This window comes from Phalacrocorax carbo, chromosome 7 (genome assembly GCF_963921805.1).
Source record: "Phalacrocorax carbo chromosome 7, bPhaCar2.1, whole genome shotgun sequence".
In the NCBI taxonomy this organism is placed as follows: domain Eukaryota; kingdom Metazoa; phylum Chordata; class Aves; order Suliformes; family Phalacrocoracidae; genus Phalacrocorax; species Phalacrocorax carbo.
Window position 1 is genome coordinate 4,637,926 of NC_087519.1, and position 18,331 is coordinate 4,656,256.

At 49.5% G+C, this 18,331-nt stretch overlaps 2 protein-coding genes across 17 annotated transcripts in view; one reads left to right on the top strand and one right to left on the bottom strand.

Annotated features, from left to right (window-relative positions):
• The first annotated feature begins 1,516 nt into the window (after positions 1-1,516).
• On the top strand, positions 1,517-9,570 carry LYSMD4 (LysM domain containing 4). Of its 2 annotated transcripts, none has more exons than XM_064456149.1 (3): positions 1,517-1,576; positions 2,830-3,114; positions 7,206-9,570. In XM_064456149.1, exons 2-3 carry the CDS (start codon positions 2,845-2,847, stop codon positions 7,800-7,802), a joined length of 867 nt encoding a protein of 288 aa, XP_064312219.1. In that variant the 5' UTR covers positions 1,517-1,576; positions 2,830-2,844; the 3' UTR covers positions 7,803-9,570. The 2 variants fall into 2 exon arrangements, with proteins under 2 accessions (XP_064312219.1, XP_064312218.1); XM_064456148.1 differs by having other exon boundaries at positions 1,556-1,611.
• A 660-nt stretch (positions 9,571-10,230) lies between these two features.
• MEF2A (myocyte enhancer factor 2A) overlaps positions 10,231-18,331 on the bottom strand; it is a 93,374-nt gene continuing 85,273 nt past the window's right edge. For all 15 annotated transcript variants that reach the window (XM_064456141.1, XM_064456138.1, XM_064456131.1 and 12 more), the window contains 2 exons: positions 14,818-14,944; positions 10,231-14,331 (listed from right to left, as the gene is read on the bottom strand). In XM_064456141.1, the coding sequence (XP_064312211.1) occupies positions 13,965-14,331; positions 14,818-14,944 (494 nt within the window). In that variant the 3' untranslated portion in view covers positions 10,231-13,964. The remainder of the gene's footprint in view (positions 14,332-14,817; positions 14,945-18,331) is intronic.

Below are 18,331 nucleotides of genomic sequence, written 5' to 3' on the forward strand. Positions count from 1 at the left end.
CACGGAGAGATTATAAGTGGCTCAGGGAAGGCATTTTGGCACACCTCATCTAGCCCCCACGCTTGCAGAGCCCGTTCCAGCACACTAAATCCATCGTCTGTTGTGTCAGAAAAGTACGTAGGCTGTCTGAGCCCCAAAATTGTCTGCTCATGAGACAAGCTGGCCCAGGCATGGAGGGAAGGAAAATCATAACACCTGCTTGGAGATGGGGTGCTGGCCGGCTTCTTGGAGGAGCTGGGCTCAGCCACAGTCCTGCCTGGCCACTCTCCCACTGCCCTTCCAGCCCTGCCAAAATCACTCAGCCCCACAAAGATGTGTGGGCAAGCAAGAACCATGAGGAAGCAATGGCTCTTGCTTAAAAAAAGTAACATTGGTGCTTGGGGAGCCTTCCTTCCTCTCCAGCATGCGACATTCGTCAGCGGATGTTGCACCTAACCTAGTGATAGCAAGAGCTAGAAAGGAAACACTCTCCCCTCTTGCCTTCCCTGCCTCTGGCACCTGGATTTCACGAAAGAAGGCAAAGGGATAGCGGGCAACTGCACTCAGCTTTAATTTAACTGCTTTGTCCACCTCCTTTAGGGCAAAGAGCGTCCAGCAGCCCTTCAGCTGCTGAGCAAAGCCCCAAGGCAGTCCCTCACAAGACATCTTCATGCTCCCCTTGGGGCGAGTGCTGCCTGGTCAAGTCCTGCAGCCAGCTACAAGGACATATTCCTCCTCTCCCTCCCACCCCAGAAAAGCTTTGCCTGTGCAACTTCTTAAAGATTTGTCCTGAGCTTGTTTTTTAAACATAAGCCACACGTCAGGATGGGCCAAGGAAAACATGCCAGTGCCAAATACACCTCATCAGCTCCACCAGGGGCTCTGCAGGCACTGGCTTTGCCCCGGCTGGAGCCGAACGCGAGAGGTGAGTCCTTCGGGCGGCATGGCTGGAGCGTGGCTCGGCACCAGGAGCTGCGGCCATACCTGGGTCACAGCGAGGCACAACATGAGAGGAAAAAGGCTGATCATCTTGGAAATCATAAAACGCCAGCAGCACACATCTGGAGGTAAGCTGGCGTGTGGGCCTGGCTGGCTGGCAGGGGATGCGGTACGGTGTGGGCACGGGAATGGTGCCCATGTGGCCTTGCCGGCCTCACCAAGCAAGGGAGGGCTGTCCAAGGCTCGGACTGGCTGCTCCACCCTGCCAGCAGTGCCTCGCCATTGCCAAAATTAGGCCAGGTTTACTATAGATGGGAGATGTGTGTGTGTGATCAAGATATTGGCAATGTAATAACTTAAATTTTATTGTAGCTGTATGTATAGCCAGTTTAATGTCTATTATTACACCGATACCATCCGTAGGGTTGTACAGATGTGTATTGTGTCCCCGCTCTCCGGAGTGCTTCGGCCACAGGTCTCCCCCCGGCCGGACGCGGGGCGCGGGCCCTTTAAGCGCGGCCCTCCGTCCAGCGCTGACCGCTCAGCCAACCTCGCTCCACCGCCCTTCGCCGCCGCCCATTGGCCAGGCGGCGCTGAGAGTCCCGCCTTCCGGCGCTTCTAGCCAATGGGAGGAGAGCTGGGCGAGAGCCGGGGCTAGGTTGGTGCGTGTGGCCGATGGCCGGCGAGTGGCGGGTCAGTGCGGGGGGTTCGGGGCAGGGCCCGCCGCGGGGGACGGGGACAGGGCCCGGGACGGGGACGGGGCCCGGGACAGGGCCCGGCCTGCCGCCCCACGGGGCGCGGGGCTGAGGGGAGAGGGGCAGGGCCCGCCGGACAGCGGTCCAGGGGCCCGGGCCCCTCCGGTGCTGAAAGGAGCGGGGCCCTACGGGGAGCGGGGCCCCCCTGAGGCGCTGAGGGGATCGGGGCCACCCTGAGGGGATCGGGACCCCCTGAGGGGATCGGGGCCACCCTGAGGGGATCGGGGCCACCCTGAGGGGATCGGGACCCCCTGAGGGGATCGGGGCCACCCTGAGGGGATCGGGACCCCCTGAGGCGCTGGGGGGATCAGGCCCCCTTAGGAGCTGGGTGGATCGGGGCCCCCCTGAGGAGGTGGGGGATAGGGCCCCCCCTCGAGGCGTTGAGGGAATCGGCTCCCTCCGAGGAGCTGGGTGGATCGGGACCCCCCTGAAGGCGCCGGGGGGATCGGGCCCCTATACCTGACCCTGACAACAAGCTGTGGAGCTGAGGATTGAAGGGGAAAAAAAAAGCAAGTAGCTTCCTAATAACTCGCAGCTGTAAGCCTAGCAATAATCAAAGTGCTGCGGCAGGTTCTTGTCTTTATACAACAAAACGACCTTGCCATTCAGGTTGAAGTTAACTGTGGCTTGAGCTGTCCCTATTTAAAAAAAAAAAAAAAAAGGTGCACTTCCACGAAGTTAAAATGTGGGTTCTTAAAGTGTAGAGGGCTAAGGATGTCTGGAAAGGTGACATAAAGGGTAATTTTGATCAGTGTTTAACGTGTATTGGTAGGAGATCTGGTATGGCGGTTACCTGGATTTTTTTTACTGTAATTAAAGATACTTGCCTCAAGTGACTGCTGGTTTTTTAATTAAATTATAGAAAATAGTATTTGTGTAGCCAAGTGGTGTTACGTAGTACTTTGTCCACAGGTAGACAAAAAAAAAGGGGTTGAAAATAAAGTGCCCATTGCTGAAGTTTGCAGACGACAGGTTTCTAGTATTTCTGTCATTGGCGTTAGAGCGGCGTCTTTGGGTTTGCTCCAAAAGATAAAGCTTTGCATGTGTGCGCATGTGTGCAACTACTGTGCTTTTTGTCCATTCTCCCGTGTCTCACATGCTAAGAAATAAACACGGGTATGGAAGAAATTAAAAATGTCTGTTTTTTTTGTTCCAGGTGCTGGTATAAAAGATGAGGCTGAATGAGAGCCGGACAAGATCCTTCCAGGCTCCTGTCACCGTCCATAATTACCCGGGCAGGCAGGTGTACGTGTTTCCCCGTGGCCAGTCTGAGTCAGAAGAGTCATCAGAGGAGGAACTCAACGTTACAGAATTGCGGCCGAGGGGCAAGGAGCAGCAGCGATGCACCTCTCGGGACAGAGTCGGGGATGTGGTACTTCTGGAACGAGAGATTACAGAGGATGATAATCTTAACAAGCTAGCTCTGCAGTATGGTTGTAAAGTAAGAGCTATCTCTATTTGGTTTTAATTACTTTAGAGGTATTTTAAGTGTAGTTTAGTTTCCAGAATTACAGGAAGGTGAGCTGTTGCCTAATAGTTTTGACGCTGAAAACTGTTTGCCCTGTGTATTTCGTGAATGGTCACTATCTGGGTAAAAATGAGAGGGGCAAAACCAAACAAACAAACAAGAGTTCTTCAGCTAACAGCCTGGGAAGATGTTATCAACCCCACACCCTGCTGTGACCTGCGTTCCTGTTTAATTTGGGTGACTAAGTGCAGTGTAGCAGTTGGGATTTGTACTTAGTTATTTAAGTGAGGACAAAAAGTAGGAAGCAGAGTACAGAAGTGCAGGTGAGAGCTCTGCTTTCGAGCATACAGTTTTTGAAGCAAACCTAACAGTACAAAGAAATGCCAGTCCGATGTTGTTTGGTTTGAGTGGGTTTTGTGTTTATTTTTTGAAAGGTATGAGCTTAAATATTGCAAGGAAGGTCTAGGTCTAGCAGGGGTGGACTTGCGGAAGGACGGATGCCAAAGTCCAGGTCACAGAGTCCAGGTGGTGTCTGTGCATGTGGGTTTTGATTGCTGTCGTACCCAGACGAGTGTGTGGTTCAGCCATCTGCAGGCAGAAGGGACTGTGTGTGCACGGTGAATTTTCTCTGGAGTTGGAACATACTACAAAATACATTTTCTTTGTTCCAAAGCAGAGAGCTTTATAGAAAAACTGTTGAAAAGTTTAATTACCTGATCGGAATGTTAGAAATGCCCCGTTGTTTAGCAGTTAAAGTTGTATTTTTAGAGCCTCCTTTATCTGCGAGCTAGACTGTGATTAAAAAGTTCCATGATGCAAACAATTGGACAGTGACCTGCATGGGGATAATGACACAGTACTGGCTCGATGCTGCAATGCTGTTGCAGTCTGTCTTGCTTAACAACCCAGCTGTGCGGTGCAGCTGAGGCAAGAGGGCTTAGAGCAATTGCGACAATCCCTCCCCTCCCATTCCCTTAGAAACAAAAACAAAACAAAAAAGAAACCCTTCTAGGTTCTGCTGATGAGCCCGATGCGTGTGAAGCAGCGAGTCTGGTAGGACTTGAATAGGCCTTGATTGGCACTGGGAGAGCACAAGAACTCAGGGCTACCACGGTTGACTTTGTAGTCACGACTCTGTGCTCGTCTCTAGGCAGTAGCAATTGCGATGTTGTTGCCACTTACACCAAATTGCAGCACTTTGGTGATCTCAAAGCAAGATTCTGAACAACTCTCTTGGTTTATGGCATGGAGAAGCCTGCTGTGCCCCCTGTGCTGTAACGCAGGAGGGCTCAGCCTTGTCCCTGACGCGCCAGTTTGCCGGCCACCTCTACTGCCCTGCTCCCGCAGCCTTTCAGCCCCAGCAGGCGCAGGTAGATCTGCTCTGCCTGTCTGGCTGAAGGCTGCTGGGCTTGGCCCGCAGGGAAGGCAAGCTGATGGACCGGGTAGTCAGTGTTCTCCTCCCACAGAAAAAAAACCTGTCTTACTGCCTGCCTCCCTTCCAGAAAGGGCACTTCTGACTTGCTCCAGTTAAATTGAAGAGGTACAGAAATCCTTATTATTGGAGATCTCTGTATTTGTCTGTTTACAGTCTGGTACTGGTCAGTTTTGATGTCTTTTGTTTTACTTGCAGAATTAAGCAGCTCCTGAAAGACTACCAGGGCATCAGTGAGGAAGATTTGTAGCCCCAAATATATGCGATTGTGTTTAAAAAACCCAGGATGAGCTTCTCCTTGAAACCAGTGAGAACTTGTCATTGGTTTTGGAGTTACCGGGGCCTACTTGGGGTGGGAGAATTAAGACAGTGCAACAAGTAGCTTTGTGTGTGCCACAGATAACTTGGCAGAGATGCAAAGCACTTCAAAATTCTCATTTTTACTCTTGGCAATTTATAGTCCTGGCCTGCTTTTGGCATTGTTCTTAGCTGGGACAAGAGGAGCTCACTGCAGCCAAAAAACCAAGTACAGTAAAGAAGCCTAAATGGCTTGTGCAGCCGAGGGCTCCTGCATGCTTCCCATCAGCTTTGTTTGTTGTTTCTGCCTGAGTGTTGCCCCACTTTCTCTTTCTGGAGCCTTAGCACAACATCGCAGTGTTTGACTGCAGACGCTGCAGGGGATATTTACTGTCCCAATAACTTGCTTTCATTGGAACAGAACAAAAAATCGAAGTACCACCTCAGTTAGGAGGCTTTGGGTGAGATTGTTATTTCATAACTAAATAATTTTGCGGGGTTTAAGTCCTGATGTTACGCTGGGGCAAGCTGTGAGGAGTCTGAACTGGTGACTGAGGATTCCCTTCGCCTCAGGGGCACCAGATTAGGATCTAGATTAAATGTCTCATTTTCAGATTTCTCAAGCTTTGCAGAGCACATGTGAGATTCAGGCATTCATCTGGTCCTGCGCTCCAGCAGAGCGATGCTTCCTGGCTGTGACATAGCAGACTCGCCGCCTGTCAGGGACTACACCATAGATGAGCTTGGTGCATGGTTCCCTGGCGGGCTGGGGGGGAGGGCGGTGGCAGGGCCCCCCAGCTCCCTGCTCCTGCGCCCCAGGCAGGGTCCCCAGCCTGCGGGGAGCTCCGTGCAGGGAAGGGAGGGCTGCCGTCCCCTGGTGCCCCCCATGCCCTGCGGCAGCCACACGGCTGCGAGTTGCCCCAGGTGTTTGTTGCAGTGGCAGAGGGAGATGCTCAGGCTCCCTTCTGGTCTATTCATGTGCCCTCTTTTAAATGGAGATCTTTGCCATGAGCCATCAACGATCTTGCTGCTGATGGCACTTGCACATTTGCTTGAGCGGTAAATCAGTTTCTTGGGTTTAGTTCCCCAGTTTTGTTGGTAGCCTCGAGCTTGTGAGTGCGGCTCATACAGTAATGCATGGGATTTCGAAAAGAGCAAAGCAAACTTTCTCCGAAAGCGCTGTCCTCATACTGTGTCTCTTCTGTACGATACTCCGGAGGTGGTTAACCTGTTCGCGTTGCCTTTCTCTTTGGTGTGGGGTCCTGCTGTCTACTTTGTTTTGCATCCTCCAGCCTTTCCCGTGAGGTTCTTTCCTGTCTCCTTGCTGCTTTGGAGAGCTCCTTGCACACAGTGACAGCCCTGTTTGTTTCCTTTGACAGAGGACTTGGGGCAACCGAGAAGTTCACGTACTTACTTACTAGGTCGTTGTCAATGCATGCTGTATTAAGCTGTCTTCTCTTTATTTAACATTAAATAAAGAAACGCTGCTTGCCTTTGTCTTGTCTTTGGTACCGGCTGTCCTTGTGACTTACGCTGTGTGTATGGTTCTGTATTGCTCTTCCTACTGCTGTTTGCGTCGCCGAGCTGGGTGGGAACACTGGGCCCACACGGAGACCCTGCACACGCACAAGCGAAGATGATCACGGATGCACAGAGATCATTGCTGTAAGCGTTCCTTCAGTGGGAGCATTTACCAGCTGTGGAGAAATGAGCTGCACGGAGCAGCTCTCGTGCGGAAGAGGGTGGTGCTTGGGAACGTGAGCAAAGGCTGCTCATGCCTGCGCAGGAGAGAGGCTCCCCTGCTCTCTGCTGGGCTGGGATCTTCCTTTCAGAACCGTGGTACGCTCCAAAGACGGAGCTCTGTTCCTTCTGAAATCACTTTCCGAGCGGGGGAGGGTTTTCCCTGCTCGTATAGACGTTGCTTCTCACCTTAAACACTCATGCGGTGCTTAACATATGAAAACTGTTTTTTAAAGGATCTGTAATAAAGGCTCCTCTTGCCTTCACTTGGATTAGAAAGTAAGTGGGAGAGAGTAAAGAAAGCCAAAGGAAGGAAAAGCAGTATTAAGGAAAATGCAGCCTGTGAGAGGATACAGGAGCACTAGAGGAGGTGACAGACGGGTTTAGCAGGGGACCGCCTCTATCCCGCAGGACCTGGAGCATCCCCGGAACGGCTGGGAAATCTCGACAGATCACTAAGCCGCTTGCAGCCAGGACTTGCTTTTATTTTCCGGCTGCTGCTTGTACGCTGGTTTTGTAGCTACTTCCTGCCTCGGTACTGGTGAAAGGCTGGGTTGCCCTGCGCTAACATTCGTGTCCTTTTTGGATTCTGTAGGTCGCGGATATCAAACGCGTCAACAACTTCATCCGGGAGCAGGACTTGTACGCGCTGAAGTCCATCAAGATCCCGGTGAAGACCCACGGGCTGCTAACAGAGGACGGCGGAGAACTAAGGCCGCTCCCGCCTGCGCCCTCCCAGGCCGGCCTGACGCTCGTGGCCTTGCCGGAGCCCGATGACGGCGCGAGCGGCCCTGCTGACGGCAGGCACCTGAGCGACTACTTCAGGGAGATTGATGAGAGCATTCAGGACGCGGTGCAGGCGGAGGTCCAGCTGAACGCCGAGTATTGCACGGACGCGCTGGAGAGGCCGCCGCCCGAGTCGGGGAAGCGGGAGACCGGCAGTGGTGCGGACTGTGGCATCCAGTGGTGGAACGCCGTTTTTATTATGCTCCTGATAGGAATTGTCCTGCCAGTATTTTATATCATCTACTTTAAAACACAAGGCCTGGTGGCCCATACCTCCAACACACCACCAACCTCAAATATTTCAACAGATGGATTGGAAGGGAATTTACCACAAAGCTCAGTTCTAGAAAAAAAAATCCTAAGGGGGGGAGAGGCCACCAGGCACAGCCCCTCCTCCCGCCACTGAAGCCCGTACGCCAGTGACTCCGGCTGGAGCGCGTTCAGGGGGATCACACTACAGATTGGTTTTATTTTTGTAAGTAGCTGATGTTGTAATCCTGAATGGGACTGAAAGTGAGGTGATGCGATATTTTATGGAAGAATAAGGATGCTTTGCTTATAAAGGTCTTCAGGCAGCGGGCTTAACGTTCGTGACCGCTGCTGCGGGGAAGTATTTTGTAGCAATTTACACATCCTGGTTGCTTCAGGTATTCCTTAAGGCCATGTCCAAGAGGCAAAGCCTTTGCTGCTGGGATAGAGTGCAGTATTAATGTGTCGGGGAGGTTTGGGGGCTGTTTGTGTTTTAAGAAAACACTTTTTACTTAAGAGTAGAATCAGGGGCTCTTCATTTTCTCTGCAGTGGCATTTTTAGCTCTTGCAGACCATGGCAATGTTAGCATACTTACTTAACCCTAAAATGATGGCTTCCGGTGTGTTAAGCTAGGTGTGCCTCACCTTTCCAGCCTTTTGAGCAAAGGTTTAAGCTATGTTTAACTGGGAAGGGTGAGCCCAGACCTCTTCCCCTCAATGAAATCCTTGAGAGACTTCTCTTGGTGTCTCTGCAGGCAGAGCCCATGGCAGAATCGTGCTTTCGCGAGGGTAGCGCTCGTCCAGAGCCAAGGCTTCAGCATGACCCAGAGGGCCAGTGAGCACTGGAGGAGGTGAGAGTAGCGTTAGGCCTGCGGGTACATCGTGTGTGTGTCTCAAAGGCTCCTTTGAGGGGGCAGGTCCAGGCAGGGTTATGTTTTTGGGGGTGGTGGGGGGGACTCCATAATGGTGCATCTCAAATAGCCACTGATTTGTAGTCGTCACATGAGCGCACATTGCTGAGCTGCGTTTAATGTGCAAGGGCCAGGAAATAAGCCCTGCATTACCTTAGCAGTCATGGAAGGAAGTGTAAACCCTGTTTAGGCCAGGGCTGGGCAGCTGCTGCATGGTCAAGGTTTCTGTTTGCCTTGAGAAGCTGCTGAGCTGTGTAGGAAAGCCCAGCAGCGCTTTGGTGGCTGCTGGGGCCCGAGGCGTCGGCCAGCCTGAGGGCGGTGCTCGTTGGGATGGGCCGGAGAACGCTCCAGGCTAGGCGTGAGTGGGAAAGGCGGCTTGGGGGAGTGGTGCTGCAGGGAAGAATTGGCCTTAAAGATTTAATTCAGGGATAGCGGGCAGCCGTAAACTCCCTCCTAGCCTCAGACACGAAGGTATTTGTGCAGCACGGTTGCACGAAGCCTGCCCGGGGAGGGGATGATGCCGGGGGTAAGCGATGGCCAGCTGACCGTGAGCAGCGGCCGCATCTTTCAGCAGCGCAGCGCAGCGAGGCACTGGCTTGGCTTCTGGGGGTCAGGGGGGTTTATGGGTTTGTTTTTGTTGTTGCCGCTCATAGCCCCACGCGCGAGGCCGAAGCTGGGCGCGCGCCGGCTGCGGCGCAGGCGCGCCTTGTACAGGTGCGAGCGCTCCCTGGCCTGGGGCGCCGCAGCACCGTGTCAGTGCGGGGAGGCGATGGCGCGAGGCTTCCCGGCAAGGGGCGGCACCGCACGGTGTTCGGGCCGTAACCTGTGGGTCCTGCAACTGTCAAAACAAAAAAGCGCTCAGGAAGGCCTGAGGGAACCTAATTGTGTAAACGAGGACACTAAAGTATCTTATACGGGGGAAAAAACCCACCTTGTATTTTTCTTCTGTGAAGGAAATGTTGGGGGGTGGGGGTTTAATACATGGTTTCAATAAAGCACAAATGGCACCAACCACCCCCCGGCGGCTCCCGCGTTTGGTGTTTGGGCGCCATGACGGGACGAGGCCGTCACGCAGCTGCGGTGCCTGGCAGCGCCGCCACCCACCACGGCGGGGTGCGAGCGCAGCACCCCCATCCCTGCCAGGGTTTTGCGCACGCAAGATGTGTTTGTGTCACCGCGGGGAGCGGGACGGGGGCGGCGCCGCTGCCTCATCACCGGTTTCAAAAACGCAGACCCGTGCCGCCGAGCGGCGCTGGGATGGGAGCGGGGCTGCGTGGTGTGGCACAACGCTGCCCGCAGCCGCACCCCAGCACCCCATCGGCTGTCCGTCCGTCTGCCCTGCGCACAACAGCACTTGGAGCAAGACGCGGGAGCGAGGGGTGGGGGGGGGCGTCACTCCCTGCAGCCACGGGGGCACCAGCCTGAGCCCAGCCGGGGCTTCCACAGGGTTTTGTGAGCAGTTTTGTAACGCAGCTCTTACAGAGCAGCAGCTCCTGATTCAAATACAATATTAACCACGTATCTGCACCCCCAGAACACGTGCCCACTGACCGAACCAGCGCTGCCGTTAAAACCCGTACTTGAAGCCGGAACCTGTCGGTCCCGCAGCCACCTGGGGAGGGGCAGAGATGCGCTAAAGCAACCCGTGCTCTGCAAACACGAGAGAGGCCGGAGTACACAGTAAAAGCCAGTATCTTTACTTTAGTGAATGCAGGATACAAATATTTTACAACAACCTCTAGCATTTTCTTAACCATTTGATAAAAAGTTCACTAGAATATTTATTATATATTGAAGAAAAAACAACACATTCAGGGAAAAAAATTGAGATTAACTTATTTTTTTTCTTAAAAGATTCGTCTCAAGGATGGCAACAAAGTCCAGCTTGTGCCGCCAAACGGCTTATCAGCATTAAACCGTGAACAGCTTCTTTGTGAACTGTTGACTACAAACATTTACCAAATACATAAATCTCTTTTAAAAAAGCCATTTTAAATATAGCAAAGCAGTGTTCTCTTGCACAGCAAAGTGAAGAAAGTTTCTACTAAGATTTAAACGTTTACATTGGTTAAGTCTTTCGTTCACATTCTAATTTCACTTCTACCCATGATCGATTGTTAGGAGTTGTTTTGTTCCTTATTTACTATGTATTTCTTGTGCGCACAGTAATTCGCAAGTTTCTGATGCGTTAGTGTCCTTTAGGTGAAAGGAAAAGCTAAAGCATTTTTCTCTGACGAATCCCTGATAACGTGCATTGTTAAACACGGGCGAGAGCTCGGAGCCGACCTGATTTGTCACAACGGCAGATAAAAATCTTAAATCGTTCAGACGAACGGGCTCGGCCTGGGGCGGCTCCCCTCGCAACTTCAGTCTAGGTAATTAAAAAAAGTATAATTTTTTTTTTTAAACCTGTTGAAATACCTGTGCTATGTCTTTTTTTTTTCTCTTTTTTATAAAACATTTTTTACAATTCTTAAAAAAAAGCACGTTCCAAAGTGAGTTGTTATTAAAAACCAGGACTCCCATTTATTCATCGGCACGAGATTCTCCCCCGGCGCGGGAGGGCTGTGAGACGACTGGTTCTGCTGAGTCTGGTGGAGGGCGGGGGGCAACGTGAGCAGTCCCGTCAGCAGCTCCTAAGAACTGCCTGGTTTTGTGGTTTTTTTTAAATTCATTGGTGCAATTTCAATACAAACTCTAACCCTTACGCAGCTTTTTTTTTCTTAAGAAAACAGTAAGAGTACTGTTTAAAAACCTGCATAGAAATAAAGACGATTGAGATACAGTCAGCAAAGCCATCTTATAAGGCACACAAGAAAATAGACAGTAAATGTGAATGCAGAACTCCCACTCGGATGTACAGCAAAGTTCATACACGTGCATAAATAATGCAAAAAATCGCGTAACTTTTCAGAGCACGAGAAGGTTCTCGGAGGTGGTAAGTGAGTTCAGTCGCTGCCGAAAGGGAGGCACCCTTCGGCCGAGGCCCCGCAAGCCCGTAACTAGCTACGATGGCTGGGGAGCGAGGGCCCAAGGTGAGGGGCTACAGGGACTGACGCCCCTACGGTTTTTAAAGTTACCGTGGTGATGGGAGACGGGGTTTGGAAGCTGCACACGCTGACTTTGTCCTTCAATCGCACGCTAAAGCGAGCAGCCAAGCCGCCCCCCTCGGGCGGCCGCGTCTCACACTTCTGCCTTGCAGTGTCCAGGGAGGGATATTTTTTAATTACAGAAAATTAAAGCCCAAGCAAAAATTTAATAGCTACCAGGGGAACTCTCAAGGGGTTGGGATAATAGAATGGCCCTGTAGTTCCTTCCCCAGAACTAGAACTGCTGGCACTAACAGCTACTTGCAAACCTGGGTTTGGCTCCCGGCAGAAGCGGGCGCCTCACGCCTGCCGGAAGGCGCGGGCAGAGCCCGGACCCGGCCAGGGCCAGGCAGGGACGGGGCCCAGGGACGGCACCCCCAGCTCCCCAGAGCCGGCCCAACAAGCCGCTGCACCCGCTCTCAGCTCCCGCGGCTCTTGCTGCTCGGGCCCGGCTTCGGGTCCGAGCGGGGCCCGGCAGCTCCCAGGAGGGACACCAGGGCCTGCGCCCTCGCGGTCACCCCCCCGCCGGGGCTTGCGAATCAGGGTACGGACCCAAACCCTCTCGGAGGCAGCTGCGGGCACGAGCCACCTCCGGCGTGCGCGCTCTGTTCCACAGAGGCAGCAGAGAGGAACAGCAAATTTATCCCAAACCACTTACCAACTTAAAAAACCTTTTGGGCTCAGCTGATATGTTATTTCCCTACCATGAGAAATTAGGTCAAGTTTTTTCCACTGTTTTTTCCCCCCCTCCTCCTCAGGAGAGGCAGTTTTAAAATGATGCCTTAAAATGTGTTGTAACAGATTTTTTTTTATATATATATCTATTTATGCAGGATGAACTTAACACCGGATTTTTTTTTTTGCCACTTTGCTATTTATATACATATATATAAAATGTATAATGAAGCTTAACCATACAGCACAGAGATTACAATTTAACAGCACACATTCACCACCAGTGAGGGGGACGACCCCTTTATACACCCTCTGAAAAATCTGGATAATAATATTAATAATAATTAAAATCCAAAGAAAGTACAGTATATTTAACAAAATAGTAAATATTAAACAGTGAATACTCTACTTAATAAGGACCTCGCCTTTTTTCAAGTCGGCGTCAATCCACAAAAATATACTTTTTAATCTGGTGAACGTACAATACATAGGTACTTACACCAAAGGTGATAATATATTTAGGATGCTATATACACAAAGAGTTTGGCTCAAATTTAAATTTACATATAAGTGTTCATGGCTTATTTTTCCCCCAAGGTTCCGCCTGCAAGTTTTTCCTTTTCATCTTTGAAAGCAAAAACTACAAAGTCAAAATAAGATAAAACTATACTCTACAAAAAAGCTACAACATACAGCTTTGGCTTATATAAATAATTCATAGCAGAATGTGTTCAAAAGTACTGTATATAACTTTATATATAGTCTTCAATTCATTAGGGTATTGTTTTCTTTAATATAAAATATACATGAGCTAAAATCCGTTTCTATATTTTTCAAAGGTAGGAAGGTAAAAACAAATTTGTCAAACATATTCCAATTATAACTTAATATATTACTTTTATTTTGTTAACGTTCTATTTTCTAGGCTAATATTTTCTGAATATTTCATGCGAGTTCTCTATGTCTCTTTCACTCATTAAAAAAGTCACTTCTTTGACCCAATATGCTATTTTTTTTGCACGTGCAAAACAGGGTTTTTGTGTTTTTTTTGTGGTTTTTTTTTTTTTTGTATTTTTTAATTTCTTATAGCATCAGCCCTTCTCCATGCACGCTCTGCAATAGAGACCCATGCCACGTTGGGTAGTATAAAGGTCATTTTATGTACAGTATTGCTTTCTTCTTCCTGCTTTTCTACTGCTCTGCTGCTACAAAGCATTATTTCTTAACTACGAGTAACCATACAGCTTGAATAAAACACACAGGGACGTTACTACAGGCGAGCCCTCTCGGTTTCTGCGATCTAGTGTGGTAGGATTATAATGCGGGTACAACGGTTCTCTGCAAAACAGGTTATATTATTAAAACGACAAGTCCGGGTAAGTGCCAGGCTAGATCAATACCTACGGGATTGTTCTGTTACATGTTACCATGGGACATCTGCGGCTATACAAGAAGTTTGTCGTAAGTGCCCGATGATTTTGTGTATGCTACACACACTAGCACATATATATGCATGTGAAGATATATATATGCACGTATGTATATACATATAAATATACTTATTTCATGTCCTTATTTATAAATTTAGATATGTCAGGACAGTTCATTTTGAGAACACAAAACTGAGGCGGCAGCGCTGCGCGTTTATGTCACCCACGTGTCCATCCTCATCCGTTTTACCGAGGGGCTCTCTCTGTCTTCCGAATTGGGCGGCCTCCCCAGCACGACGGGCGAGTGGAAGTCGCTTCGCGGGTCTTCCCGATCGCTGCCGTCGTAGGAGCTGCTGGAGCTGCTGAGGCTGTCGACAGGAGAGCGGCCCATCTCCTGCCGCGACTGCTGCTGCGGCGGCGGCGGCGGCTGCGGCGGCTGCTGCTGCGGTTGTGGCTGCTGCTGCGGGAACCCAGAGGGAGTTACACGGTCCCGGGGAGGTGAAATCGGTTCGGATTTTATGTTGATGTTTTGGTTGGTATTAATGGATAAATTTGAACCCTGAGATAGCTGGCTGCCAGTACTGGGAAAGAGAAAACCAAAAGGCAGAAATGAGAAAACACAAAAAGGGAAAAGAAAGCGACAGTTCACGCGTCTGGGTGATGGCGGGGTCTTGTCGTTCAACGCCCTCAAAATGGGTGGGTCAATAAACGTGATTACTGGAGAAAAAAACTTCAAAAAAAGCATTAATTAAAGCTCTGAGCGCATTCGTAAGTGTTAAAACCAAAACAGGAATGTTTCCCAACGTGTAAGTTCGTCATGCAGGTGACTCCTCCATCCGGGGCTGGGCCCGCAGGGATGCAGCCTGTCAGCCTGAGCACCGAACAAACTGCAAAAGGGACAACAGGAACCGGAACGCTTCCGTGGCCGAGGAGCAAGCTCGAAAGGCACCGCACCGTCACCAGCAGACAAGAAATTAAAATGGTCCCCAGGGCAGAGCATCTGGCTTGAGGCGGCAGAAGCTCCCGGCCAGGCACGGTGGCACCGTGAGGGTACCGGGTGTACTTACACGAGAGAGCTGAGGGCTGCTGGACCGAGGTGGTGCTGCTGCCAGGCGGATACCTGCCCCAAAGACAGCATTCCCGGGGAGTTAAATCCCTGCAAGGCAGACAGGTCTGCACTAGTCAAGGAGTAATCTAAGAGGAGAAAAACAAGAAAGTAGTTTACAGGTTTATTTTTTATATATACACATATATAAAAAGTGAGAATATGTGACGCGCACAAATATAAAGGCTTTCTGCCCAAAACAGAGATAGGTGAGTGACCCAAATGAGTTGAGACATGAGAACTGAGGCCTGGAAGCAGTCCTCCTAACTTCACAAGGAGCTTAACAGGACATAAGCCTCCAAAGGACAACTGTTTTGCATTCTGCTTTCGATTCCTGCACGTTGCTGTCTCACAGAGCTTCTTCTAAACCCACAGGTACAACGTATTTATGCATTTTTGTATATATGTGTGCAGCTCACGGTAAGACAACTTCTGCATTTTTGAAGATTTTAGTCTGCATGGAAATTTCAAAATGAAACAAAGGGAGGAATTAATCCCAGTCCCTAGAAAGGAATGGTGTTTCTTGCACTGAACTTACTAAAGAAATCCCGGCTGTGGCTCGGCTCCCCGATGGGAGGCAGCAGTTAGCCCGATACCTTTGGCTGGCTCGTGTTACGCAGCAGTTCTCAGCCCTACAACCTATACCCAAAGCCGCAGTGGGGCGGGGAGGCTCGGGCCATGCGGGGTGGCAGCTGGGAGCCTTCGTGACCCCTCCGTCCGCTCTGCTCCACGAGTGCAGTCCTGCCCTAACACAGAGCGTTCCCCCCCTCCCCACCAGGGCTTCACTCATCAATTTATGTCTGATCAAACTGCTGTCTCTATATCAAATGAAACCTCTTAATTTAGAACAAAAATTATTTGGAATAAAGAATTATCATCCCCAGCTTCGGCGGGTAAGAGGAAACACAACGTATTCCCAGTCAACACTCTGTGACCGGCTGCTAGTCTTGGCTGGGCTGCAACGCTTAGGCGGCTCTCACTCCATTCACACAGGGGAAGTTATTTTCATTTTCTCATTATCACTCAAGCTTTTCTTTCAGGTTTTAAAACAAAGCTGCAAACACTTCTCTGCTTTAAATTATTTTTCATATAGCTTCCTTAAAATAATTTCTAGCCTCCTGAGAACGCAACAGAATGCTAGCAGCCAAACTGACTTTATACTGCCAGCAGATGAACCAAAAATTCTGCTGAAGGAGGGTTTGTGGTTTGTGTTTGCTTTTAGGTCTTTTGGGTTTGGTTTCTGGGTTTTGGGTTTTGGTTGTTGTTTTTTTTTTTTCAGTATTGTCCTCATATGACACCACCACTATGATTTACCTCTGGAGATAAGCTTTCTTGAACAAGCTCCCCATTCCCACCCACCAGCTGGTTCACTGCGGAGAACTTCTGGGTTTCCCTTTTCGCAGCCTGCCAAGGCAGCAGAGCCCGGTGCTGGCGGGGTGTTGTCTTCCTCAGAGACGCAGGTGCATCCCGGCCAGGATCTGCCCGCAGACCTGGGGAAGCCCAGCTGCACCCCAGCAGGCCAAGCCACTTGAGCTGCCTTTTTCTTTTTGCTTCATTTCTTCTCAGTGGACATTTTTATTGGAACTCTGAAAAACCCTCACGAGTATTTCTGCACAGATTCAGAAATATTTTTCCTGAGCTGATCAATGCAAAGCCCTCTTGCAAGACTAAAAAACACTAAAAAAGAAAAACCAAGCCCAAACAAATCCAGCCCTCCGATGACTTAGGGCACACACTCAACCTTCAAAACAGCCGGACCTGTGGCAACGACGAAGCGTAAAAAAACGTGAACACTGGAGATGGATGTGCTTCGGTGCCAGAGGGGTTTCTGTAAGAGCAGACCTGAAGAAAATGTTTATAGGAATTCAGTTTCGACTTGTTTTTGCTTTGCAATTATAGCTTTTATGATAATGGACAATTAGCCTCTGGTACTTCAGACAGAATGTGTCTGACGACAGGGGTTTGAGGAGATACTTTTCCAAAGAATACATATGCCACTACACAATTAGCTGCATTATCATCTCCCTAAATAATCATGTGTCTGCTAGCAGTAAAAGCAGGACACCGATTTCTACGCCAGTAGCTTGATGCAAGATGGAAAAGCCGTTCAGACAAGAGGGTGCCTTCTATGTGACGGAAACCATCACTGCTGTGCCCCTAATAACAAGGAACCTTTGAAGTTTGTGCCTTCGCAACGTTTCTGACCTAAAGGCAGCGATACCACTCCTGGCTAGATACGCTCTGTCAAGTGTAAGTCACTATTTAGCTCATCTCTGTGGTTTCTGAATACTTTTTAAAAATGCCCAGGCTGTTCTAGAACAAGTAACTGAGCTCCTTCTGGCCCTACCTCCAGCAAAACAAGTTATATCGAATTTGTGCAGAACTGATATCCCACATTTTTGTTAAGTATCTAAGAGGTGAATCTATCCTTTCCAGCCCTGAAAAAAAACAAACCCAAACCTCTATCAATCCAGAAAAACAATTCAGGTAACTAAATTTTAACCTTAGTCCTTGAACTGCAAAACTGAAATTGCCGCAGCGGTGACTACTCTGAGAATACCCAGGCGACAATTAGGTTTCAACATCACATTTCTTTTTGCAAATCCCCTGAAAGGCTCAATCTAATAGAAACAATTTCCAAGTGTCTGAAAAACACTAGAGGCTAAAAGCTTTTCACAAATTATTGCATTATCAAAGGAAATGGGCTGATTTTTAAAACCCTATCCCAGTGATAACAGCACTTGGCCATTGCGTAGGACCCCAGTTTCAGTTGTCTTTGCTGCTTCCTGAGGTCCAGACTACAGCCCCTGTCCCCCAAAAGGCCTGGCTTAGCCATCAGCTTGTACTCTGGACAAGGGCCACACACCACACTGCGCACCCAAAACTACGTCAGCCTGCAGGGATTTGTTAGGGGACAGGTAAAGCTCAACATGGGTCTCCTGCGCAGGGACCAGAACTATTTGTTTACTTTAAACAGCCATTAAATGCAACATATAAACAATCTTTGTGGCAAGTATCAAACCAAAGATCTGTGTGTCCAGCTAATTCATACTTAAGCTTATAATCCAAAACAAGTCACCAAGCACAATTCTTCGCTCATTATACATTTATTGCAGCCCCATCGTCTCCCTCACTCGTTTGTTTAGCCTTTAACCCCCCTCAGGGCAGCGATTATTTGCATAAATGCTCAGCAACTTAGTTGGGTGCTACCACAGTATAAATATTTACTGTTGCTGATGACTAAACAGCCCCTTTCAAAACACAAACCTCCTGCATGGCAGCAACTGCCCAGGGCAGCGTCCCAAGGCAAACTGGGGCAGAGGGTGGCTGGAGGGTAGTAAATGTCACTTAAGGAGCACATTAATACAAAAAGATATAAATATTAAAAGATGCGATTTGTTTGGCTGGAAGATGGCTACAAGTCTAAACTAAAAACTGTAGTAAAGACTTTTCAAAGCTAAAAAAAGCACGGAGAA